This window comes from Argentina silus, assembly GCF_951799395.1.
Source record: "Argentina silus genome assembly, chromosome: 1".
NCBI lineage: Eukaryota > Metazoa > Chordata > Actinopteri > Argentiniformes > Argentinidae > Argentina > Argentina silus.
In genome coordinates this window covers 13,507,136-13,517,135 of record NC_139655.1, presented here as the reverse complement: position 1 = coordinate 13,517,135, position 10,000 = coordinate 13,507,136, and the positions used below count along the sequence as shown (strand labels likewise).

At 45.4% G+C, this 10,000-nt stretch overlaps 2 protein-coding genes across 2 annotated transcripts in view; one reads left to right on the top strand and one right to left on the bottom strand.

The window, feature by feature from the left end:
• LOC310812398 (diacylglycerol kinase eta) overlaps positions 1-6,530 on the top strand; it is a 37,514-nt gene extending 30,984 nt beyond the window's left edge. Inside the window, exons 21-30 of the mRNA XM_083680936.1 lie at positions 1-38; positions 169-282; positions 374-508; positions 765-931; positions 1,049-1,163; positions 1,560-1,649; positions 1,898-2,020; positions 2,252-2,360; positions 3,220-3,350; positions 3,677-6,530. The exon at positions 1-38 is cut by the window's left edge and continues 70 nt beyond it. Of these exons, the coding sequence (XP_083537062.1) occupies positions 1-38; positions 169-282; positions 374-508; positions 765-931; positions 1,049-1,163; positions 1,560-1,649; positions 1,898-2,020; positions 2,252-2,360; positions 3,220-3,350; positions 3,677-3,751 (1,097 nt within the window). The 3' untranslated portion in view covers positions 3,752-6,530. The remainder of the gene's footprint in view (positions 39-168; positions 283-373; positions 509-764; positions 932-1,048; positions 1,164-1,559; positions 1,650-1,897; positions 2,021-2,251; positions 2,361-3,219; positions 3,351-3,676) is intronic.
• Positions 6,531-7,268: 738 nt separating this feature from the next.
• Positions 7,269-10,000, bottom strand: part of LOC310803296 (cysteine and histidine-rich domain-containing protein 1) — a 6,014-nt gene continuing 3,282 nt past the window's right edge. Inside the window, exons 7-11 of the mRNA XM_083668027.1 lie at positions 8,880-8,950; positions 8,529-8,631; positions 8,200-8,319; positions 7,995-8,057; positions 7,269-7,683 (exon numbers count right to left, since the gene is read on the bottom strand). Coding sequence (XP_083524153.1) covers positions 7,405-7,683; positions 7,995-8,057; positions 8,200-8,319; positions 8,529-8,631; positions 8,880-8,950 — 636 coding nt within the window. The 3' untranslated portion in view covers positions 7,269-7,404. The remainder of the gene's footprint in view (positions 7,684-7,994; positions 8,058-8,199; positions 8,320-8,528; positions 8,632-8,879; positions 8,951-10,000) is intronic.

The window sequence follows — 10,000 nt, the reverse complement described above, 5'->3', positions numbered from 1 at the left end:
GGGGCATCAACTTTTGGGGGGGCACCAAAGAGGACAACGTGAGTCTGCATTTATTTGGCCTTCTTACTGCTTACACTGTCAGTATATTATCAATTATATTGATATGGGCTGATTCTGTTCAAGTAATTAATATTTTCTGTTCTTCATCTTCTGTTTATGTGTGTTCAGAACTTTGGTGCTCCGTCGTTTGATGATAAGAAGCTGGAGGTGGTGGCTGTGTTTGGTAGTATGCAGATGGCTGTGTCCAGAGTCATCAACTTACAACACCACCGCATCGCACAGGTAACACACACACACACATACACACACACACACACACACGCACGCGCGCACGTATCATAAACATTCATTGACCCCCTCCCTCCCCCTCTAGTGTCGTCAGGTGAAGATCACCATCCTGGGGGAGGAGGGGGTTCCTGTGCAGGTGGACGGGGAGGCCTGGGTACAGCCCCCCGGCATCGTCAAGATCACACACAAGAACAGAGCCCAGATGCTCACCAGAGACAGGGTAGGAGAAGGAGAGAGAGGGAGAGAGATAGTGTGTGTCTGTTAAATGTCAAAAATGTAAATGTAAATGTAAATGTCTGTGTGTGTGTTTGCACGTGTCATCACAACTCTAAGTGCTACAGGGGAAGCTACATTATATTTATTTATCCCCTCAATATTTCCCTTTACTTGCATTCATCATTTTCATCGTCTTCACTGCATTTCTAAGCTGGCATAAGTTGATCTGTGCCATTCTGCTGGCTGTATTTCTACGCCAGGCATTTGAGAGCACTTTGAAGTCATGGGAGGACAAGAGGAAGATTGACAGCTGCTACCGCTCGTCCAGGCCCCGCCTCAACTCCCAGCAGTCTATGGAGTACCTGACAGAGGAGGAGTGTGCTCAAGTACAACAACTGGGCATGGTGGCTGACACACTCATCACCCGGTAGGTGTGTGTGTGTGTGTGTGTGTGTGTGTGTGTGTGTGTGTGTGTGTGTGTGTGTGTGTGTGTGTAGTCATCCTTGTGTACCTCATAATCATCTGATGGTGTTTCTGTCCTCAGGATCCGAGAAGCAGCTAAGACCCATAAGCTGGTGGAGCAGGAGCTAGCCCACGCTGTCAATGCTAGTGCTCTGGTCCTGACTGAAGCATTCCCCTCCAAACCATCCAGCCCTGAAGTGAGGGGACTACACACACACACACACACACACACACACACACACACACGCCTTCTGTTATGTCTCACATTCCCTATCATAGTTATGGTTAGGGTTATCAGACTTCTATAAGTTGTTTGAAAGTCAAACTGATTGCCGCTCGTAGCTTGCTGTAATGCTCAGGGGGGTGGGGGAGTGTGTTAGAGCCAGTGTGTGTGTGGGGGGGGGGGGTCTGTATAAGGTCACTGTATAAGGTCACTGTATACTGTACAAGCGGTTGTACGTAGGGATACATTCAAATTGTGTGTGTTGTCTTTACAGTGTTGGAGTGTTATTAACTGTGTGTGTGTGTGTGTGTGTGTGTGTGTGTGCGTGTGCGTGTGTGTGTGTGTGTGTGTATGTGTGTTCTCTCTGCAGTGTTTGAGTCGTAGTACAGCGGTGGAGATAGTGAACAGCAGTAAGGTTCTGCAGCTGGAGACCAGGACGTTACTGGAGGGGAAACTCCTGGTAGGACTCTTCTTCTCTCCCTTGTTTCGCTCTCTGCCGTTCTCGTCTACGGCATTGTATCCCAAATGGTGGCTGGGAACCCACGCTTCAACAGTTGCTGTTGGAGCGTTTCACACCTACCCACCACCATAATGTCACAGTGTCTTTTATACTGTATATGTTACACCCCTATTCTATTTCAGTTGGACTCTCCCCTGTACTGATAGTCACATACCATGTCTTTGCCCCCCCGCCTTCCTCCACCACAGTTGGACTCTCCCCAGCAGGAGGAGCTCCTCTCCACTCTGAACAGTCTGAGTGCTGAGCTCCACAAGCTGGATGACATCCACTGGATCTGCCCCCTCATGCACTGCTCCCCGGAGGTGGTGGAGGTGTGTGTGTGTGTGTGTGTGTGTGTGTGTGTGTGTGTGTGTGTGTGTCTTTGCGTGTGTGTGCGTGACCACAAAGTTATATGGTTCTTATAATTCATAGTTTGAACCAATTCTGTCGTTTTCTAACCACCTTGAACTTAATCTCTCTCCTCCCCCTCTCCTCCTTATCTCCCTCCCTCCTTCCACCTCTCTCTCCCCCTCTCCTCCCATCCTCTCCCTCCCTGTCTCCAGGACTCAGTGCGGGCGAGTGGGAAGAGCAGTATGAAGCTGAAGATTATGCCCAAGGTGAAGAAGGAGAGAGAGAAGCTGCATAAGCAGAGGTCCAACAGCTCTCTGTCGGGTAAGACGAGCCCCCTGCATCAGGCCTACGAGCTCCATACAGCCACAGCTTGCTCCATATGGGGGTAATGTGGCCTCCTGTACTGTAGGGGGTAGCGTAGCAGTAAACTGATGCAGGTTTGTGCTAGCATGTCAGTGATGGTGTACTCTAGACAGGGTTGGGGTCAATTCTATTTCAATCAGTGAATTGAAGTCCACAAATAAAGTAATGGGTGATTTTTCGCCTGAATTGACTGAATTGAATTGGAATTACGTCCAACTCTGATCCTGGAAGCTGTCTAGTCTCTGTGTGTGTTTCTTTTTTTTCTCATTTGTCTCTTTCTCTCTTTCACTCCACACTAACCTCTCCACACCATCCCTCTTCCACTCCTCTCTCACACTCAATCCTCCTCCCTCTCGTCTTCTCCCCTGCCTCTCCCTCCATTCATCCTCTTCCACCTCCTTCCCCTCTTTATTCACTATTTATTTGATCCTAATCAGTCCCAATAGTCTTAGCTTGCTTCCTGTCCTTGTGTACTCTCCTTTGTGACCACTGATCCTAAAGCAACTTGACACGTGCAAACGCAGTGACAATAACCTATCCACCACCCCTCCACCCCCCCCCCCCCTCCACCCCCACTCCACCCCCACCCCCCACAGTTGTCCTGAAGGAAAAGAGACAAGATAAGGAGTATTGGGATATAGCCTACTGTAACTCTGCATGCTGGTGTATACGTGGTGCATTAAGTGTCTGTATCTTTGCTTTGTTTCTGTCTGTATGGGTGTGTTTTTGTTTCTTTGTCTTTACTTTGCTTGGTGGCGGTGTGTGTGTGTGCGCGTGCGTGCGTTTGTACATGTGCGTGTGTGTGTGTCAATGGTAGCAGAGAGGTGGGACAGTGAGGAGGTAGCCACCTGGCTGGACTCTCTGGGGTTAGGGGAGTACAGAGAGGGCTTTCTCTCCAGAGACATCCAGGGCTGGCAGCTCACACAGCTTCAGAGGCAAGACCTCAAGGTACAGGAGGAGGAGGGAAACTGGGCGCCATGTTGGTTCTATCTAATGTGGCCAGCCATTTTGGGGTCTCCCACTCAGTGTGGCTGCTGAAGAAATTGTGCATTGTCATCCTGAACATGAACATACTAAATTACAATCTAAATTACTTGAGTTGATATGGAAATACATTTATTTGAAAACATTCATGTTAAAATGAACTACCTAGAACTAAATAATGAGACTACTACACCTCAACCTATAAAACTGAATGTAGTAAAAACCTGTGGTAGTTGTTGTTGTTGTTAACCTGTGGTGGTGGTGGTGGTTGTTGTGTGTGTCTCCTGCAGGAGCTTGGGATATCAAAGGTGGGGCATGTGAAACGGATCCTGCAGGCAATTAAGGATCTAACCGAGATGCTTTAACACCCCGTCGCCAGGGGCAACCAGGGGTGAAGGGTGTCACCCTCTCACCTCCACCCCATGGGACGGTGGCTTGACAGGGGGGAGAGGAACCAACAACCTCCCCCCCGCTGCTATTCCGCCGTCCTCCATTTGCAATCTGGGAGGAGCTGTTTACGAAGAGGTGTGGCTTTGCATCGCATCGCATTACCGTTGGTGTTCTGTTATTGGTTCTGTTTACCTGCTGACCTGGGAGCTGGGCATGGCCTGAGGGCGAAGCGGCCAATCGGAGGAGAGGATGGAGCGACGGTCTCCTATAGCAACCGTTTTTCGACGACGCAATGTGTTTACGTGGTGCTCTCCTTGCATGGCGAGAGCGGCCATCTTTTTATTATTATCTTTGATAACTCTTCTTTTAATGAGGTTTCTTCTCTTTTCTTTTTTTTTCTTTTTTTACTCATCCACGGCCTTGGGACACGACCAGGACTATTTACTTTCCTCGAACTTTGAAGTTCTGAATGACTTTACAAACTGTTGCTATGGCCGTGAGAACAACAACAATAACAACAACAACAACAAAAAGAACAACTGAAACATCTCAATATTCTCACCTGCAGAACTGGAGAATCTAAATGTTTGTGCAAAAAATATTGGATCATATTGAGGAATGTACTTGTGGACTTATTATTATTACCTATGACTAATATGGCTGTAATGTGGTTGTATTATGGGTCTTCTTCTGGCCTTGCTGTGGCCGATCTGAGGTCGGCTACATCCACTGGCCGCATTCTAGATCGCCTGCAAAGCCGTCACGCTGCACCAGTTAACCAGTGGTTATGTACCACGTCATCTACTGTACATTGCAGTCAGGCATCAGATTTCTATATCATATTGATGATATGATACTATGTTACTGACATATTAACCACTTATCCAGGTGAGATCTGTTGCAGACGCTCTGGAACGCACCCAGTATGGTAATCAGTGTGTCCCTGCATGGCTTCCATACTTAGACCTCCCTCCCCTTCCACAGTAGGATGAAGACGTTCCCACTGATCTAGGGTCAGTTTAGTGTGTTAACCTTTAATGATAAAGTTTAGTATTTGGGGAGGGTATTCTGACCCCAGGGGGAACTAAGGGGAAAGTCTCCTCTGTGCTTATTGCTTACCTTCCCTCCCTAAACCCTTCTTGATGGAATAGAAATGCATAGAGGCTTTTATTTTTCTCTGGTAGGATTGTGCTTCTGTACCAGCTGTGTGCCAGGTTCACTCCTGTCAGAGGCTTTAGTGATGTACGTTTGTGCCAAGTCCGTACTGACCACGGTGGTTTTAAAGACATACAAAGATTGTGTGTGTGTGTGTGTGTGAGAGAGAGAGAGAGAGAGAGAGAGAGTGTGTGTGTGCGCGCACAAAAAATGCTGTGTGTCATACATTTCAAAGGAGTACTGTATCTTGCCTTGCACTTTACGAAGAAGCAAACTTAAAAAAGATGTGTGTTGTTAAGTTCACTCCATGTGATTTTTATTGTTATAACAAAGGTCCTTGCTCCTATTTATGGCAAATCTATACAGACATGTGTGATAATATGTAAAATATATCTATATATCTATCTATCTATATATATCTATATATATATATATGTTTATATATATGTATATATATATATATATATATATATATAAACAGATGTTTAACTTGTCAGGGGTTGCTCTTCATCTTACTCTCATGGAAGCTTGAAATTCTCCAAGGTTATGTCAACGTTACTCCAACATTACTCCAATGTCAAGCCAATGACCCCTACAGCTACTGTTGCTATCCGTGGTGCAGTACTAAGATATCGGTACTGAACAGTATTTCCAATGTGACATCATGCCTGTGTCACCTACCAAGGTACTGTAACATGGACACAGAGGTACGAAGAACAATGCAACCATCAAGGCAACAGGAAACAATACTGGGGGGAGATTAGACTAGTTATATGACCATGGTTGTGTGCAAAGTTACTCACTTTGACTGTTGAACGTACCCCCGGTGAACAGGCTGCCTGTGCAATCGTCAGAGCTGGACTAGATGTTGCACGTGTTTGTTCAAAAGGTGTTAATTAATTGTGCTGTTCGTTGTGCGGTGTAACTTTAAGTGGTATAAAGGAGGAACATGAGAATCATGGAAATTATGCATCATCCTCTTTAAACCCTGATCTGACAAAATACTGTATGTCAAATACTTGAGCTGCACTTTATTTAGTTTTAACCTTCAGGCCGACTCCATTGGTTGCCATGCAAACTGTAAGCTCAATGAAGCACACCTCAAATGCCTATTTGACATACCTGTTGTGTTTGACCCAGGTCAGGTGCATTGGACTTTGTCCACATGAATATAGATGCCCCTCACAAAGCCAAAAGCTCCTCTGGACAGTTTACTAACAACACTTACGTTGTCAAGAAGGTTTTACACCATATAATTATTCATCAGTGGATTTATCTATACTGTCTCTGCTATCTGACTGCCAATGAACCCTGTTGTAAAGGTCCCAGAGAGGTAAAGAGAGAGAGAGAGAGAGTTTGAGTTCAGGTCAGAGAGAGGGAGAGAGAGGGAGAGCGAGAGAGACATATCTGATATCAAGAGTAGGTAAATTACCCCTATAAGCACTGATACAGGGTCAGATATTGTTGAATCCCTCTGATTGTTAAGATTACAAAGCAGGGAAGTATTACTTCTGCCCTGAGTATCTATCTGCTGTTCCACGAGCCCCAGTCACATGTCACTGTCCCCATGGAAACAGAAATAAAAGGGTGTCCATCCTGTTACAGTTCTCTGTTTCCTGTTTACTTTAGGATGGATGGATGGATGGATGGATGGATGGATGGATGGATGGATGGATGGATGGATGGATGGATGGATGGATGGATGGACGGATGGACGGATGGATTTATGAATACCGAATAGTGTTTTGGTGCGGTTTCCTATGAGTCCTCTGCTCTGGTACAAATACTATAGTATGTAAATCTGTATAGAGTATGTACAAACATGCGTACGATCTCTACCTCCACCATCCTCCACTGGTATAGAATATTCCTCAGTCATCTTCAAGCTTTGTCATACAGTAAGATTGAGGCAGTCATAATAACACACAGGGATCCACGTTGGACAGTTGACCAACGTTTTTCCTCTGGATTTATTGATATCTCTGAATAGTGATCATTCATCATTTCATAGTCAAACATAACAGCAGTTTAATGGACCGATTGCCCATTTCATCAGGTACAGTATACGTCATATAAAGTATTTCAAACCATTATCTTTGAGGAACAGATTGACTAGTTGTGTGAGCTGAAGGCACATTAAAACAAATATTAGGTCATTACATTAGAAATGAAAACAGTCATCGCCATTATAAACAACCTGTGTCATCTCTTCATTGTAGTCTCCATGTATCGCCTTTATTCCAATGGATAATCAAGAACACACTCTCCTCTACAATAACTAGTGGCCCTGATGGTGCAGTGACATAGCACAGCACTGTAGATATGCTTACAGTATGTCATCATCCAGGACTACACAAGACAGAGTGTTTTATACCTTACAGCTAAGTCAGACCAGTATAAAGCAGTGGTAACAACATTATCATCATCATCATCAACATCATCATCATCATCATCATCGTCATCAGTAGCTCCTCTAGCTGTCTAACTCAGGCATTTCTTCCTCCTCTTCTTTCCCCTTCTCTGGCTCCTTGTCATTCTCAAACTCCTCATCAGAATCGCTGATATCATCGTCGTCGATGTCCCAGTCAGGCCGGGCAGGCTCGTTGGTCTGGGTGTTCTCGTCCTGGGGTTCGGGTTCGGGTTTGAAGTTGGGGTCCTCCAGCTTCCCCCAGGCCACAGGGTCGGCCTTACGCAGGGATACCTCCACCTTAGAGGGCACCATGTTGACTGCACTGTGGCTCACGTCTGCCACCTACAGGAGAGGAGGGAGAGGACAAGGGTTAGGGAAGGGGAAATGCTAACTGAGATCCTTAGGACAGCCCGACTCTGATGTCACCCCATTGAAGTGACCGTTTAAAATGGTTAAGATAAGGGTGAGGGTAGGGTCGTCCTGAGGATCCCAGTTAGTGTCTAATGTGGAGAAAGAAAGATAGAAAGAAAAGAGTGAAAGAGAGAAAGTGGGATAGAAACCACAGAGAGAGAAAGAGAGAGAGAGAGAGAGAGAGAGAGAGAGTGGCAGAGAGTGAGAGGGATTGAACCATGAGATAGAGATTGAGTACTCACCCCCCATAGATGGTAGTCCTTGTGGAACACCTTGTCGTTCTCAAACTGGAAGTGACATGTCATCTACAGACAGAACGAAGGAAGGAGAGGGACTGCAATTAGAGGGGATTAGGAGCAACATCAATGTCAATCCAAGATGTGTGTGTGTGTGTGTGTGTGTGTGTGTGTGTGTGTGTGTGTGTGTGTGTGTGTGTGAGTTATTTACCACAGTGCGGTTAGCCTCTACATAGGAGTGTTCAGGGTTGGCGTTCTTGGCATAGATTGTTATGACGACCTGGTTGCCCGTCTGATGCCAGTCGTGCCGACAAGCCACCTTCTTCTTGTCCTATATACACAGACACACACACACACACACACACACACACACACACACACACACACACACACATTCTGAGTACTTTAGAAATTGTTTCCCTGTTACTGAATACTAGCTTTACGTTGGTGTATTCTCACCTCCTCTACCTATGAAACTACAGCATTATAACAAAGAAGGTCTGAGGATAAACTCATTCTATGTTCTAGAACATGCCATACCTGTTTGGAAATCCAGCAATGTTTGCCCTGGAAACACCCTTTCTGGTCCAGGAACTCATTGAAGTCAATGGTCTTTATACAGCAGCAGCTCCAGTACTTATACCTGCAACATGACAGTACTTTACCATACAACAGCTCCTCTACCTTATGCCTGCCCAGGTGAATACACATGACAGTACTTTACCAGTACTGGACCTGTCTCTTACATCAACATTACACTACTTAGCCATACAACAGCTATTATACCATATACTATTACTGCAGTGAACATATTAAATGCATGCTCAAAGGTTATAAAGTAAATGTATGTTGGGGTTTCATATAGACAGAGAACAGGTTATTATTACTCACCCCTCGTGGAAGACGGGCGCTCCTGGGTGATGTGTACAGGTCTCTCTGTTTGTCTCTGGGCCCTGGTAGATCTGTCAACAACAACAACAACAACAACTCAGAATACTGGGGATAAAGCAGGATCCATTCAGTTATTGAGACTCTAGAGAAAGGATAGATTCATAATTATACTGTATAAAGTAGACTTCAGCTGTGATAAATACTCTTGGAAAAGGTCAGGTACTTCTTAAACATTAATATGTACAATGACTAATGGCAGGACATGACATTTTACTCAACAGGGTATTGTGCAGCCCAGCCAACTCAGGTTAGGTGAGTTTTTATAAAGAGCAGAAGAAGAACAGCAGAACAGTCCTCTTCCAGATTTCAACCTGCAACCTTTTGTTCACATACTCTTATATTTCCCCCTGGTCATGCTGAGGTACTCATGCTGAACTCTCCCTCTCCCTCTCTCTCTTTCCATCCCCACCCCCCTCTCTCTCTCCCTCCCTCTCTATCTATCTCCATCTCTCTCTCTCTCTCTCTCTCTCTCTCCCTCCATCTCCTCTCTCCCTCTCTCTCACACACACACATACACAGACACAGACACACACACAGACAGACAGACACACATACACACACACACACACACACACACACACACACACACACACTTAATTAGCATGCTGTGGATGCACTAGGCTCTGCTCTGACAAGGGAGACTGGTGTGTCCTCTTATAGAGGACTTATTCTAGTGTTGTTATCCCAGATTCTGCCAGTAGATGGTGATCACACTTTCTAACAATCAAGAATCCCTTTTTAGAGACTAGCGTAGCAACTGCTTCAGTCTCTCAACAGTCTGCCACTGATTTGACCTTCACAAGGAGAATTTCACTGTCCATATTATATGCTGTGACGGCTGTGTGTTAGCTATGAGTGTGCAGTATTCTTTATATGTTGGTTTCCTAGAAACAGATTAAGCCTAGTCCTATATATAAACCTAGTCCCATTTTAGACTAGGATTAGTCTTTATATGTGTCTAGGACTCCAGCCCTATGAGTTTGGAGTCTGTTTGTGGGAACAGTTGAGGTGAGCGTTAACTCTCCTGCTGAGGTACGATGTGGGGCTGAGGCCAAAAATAG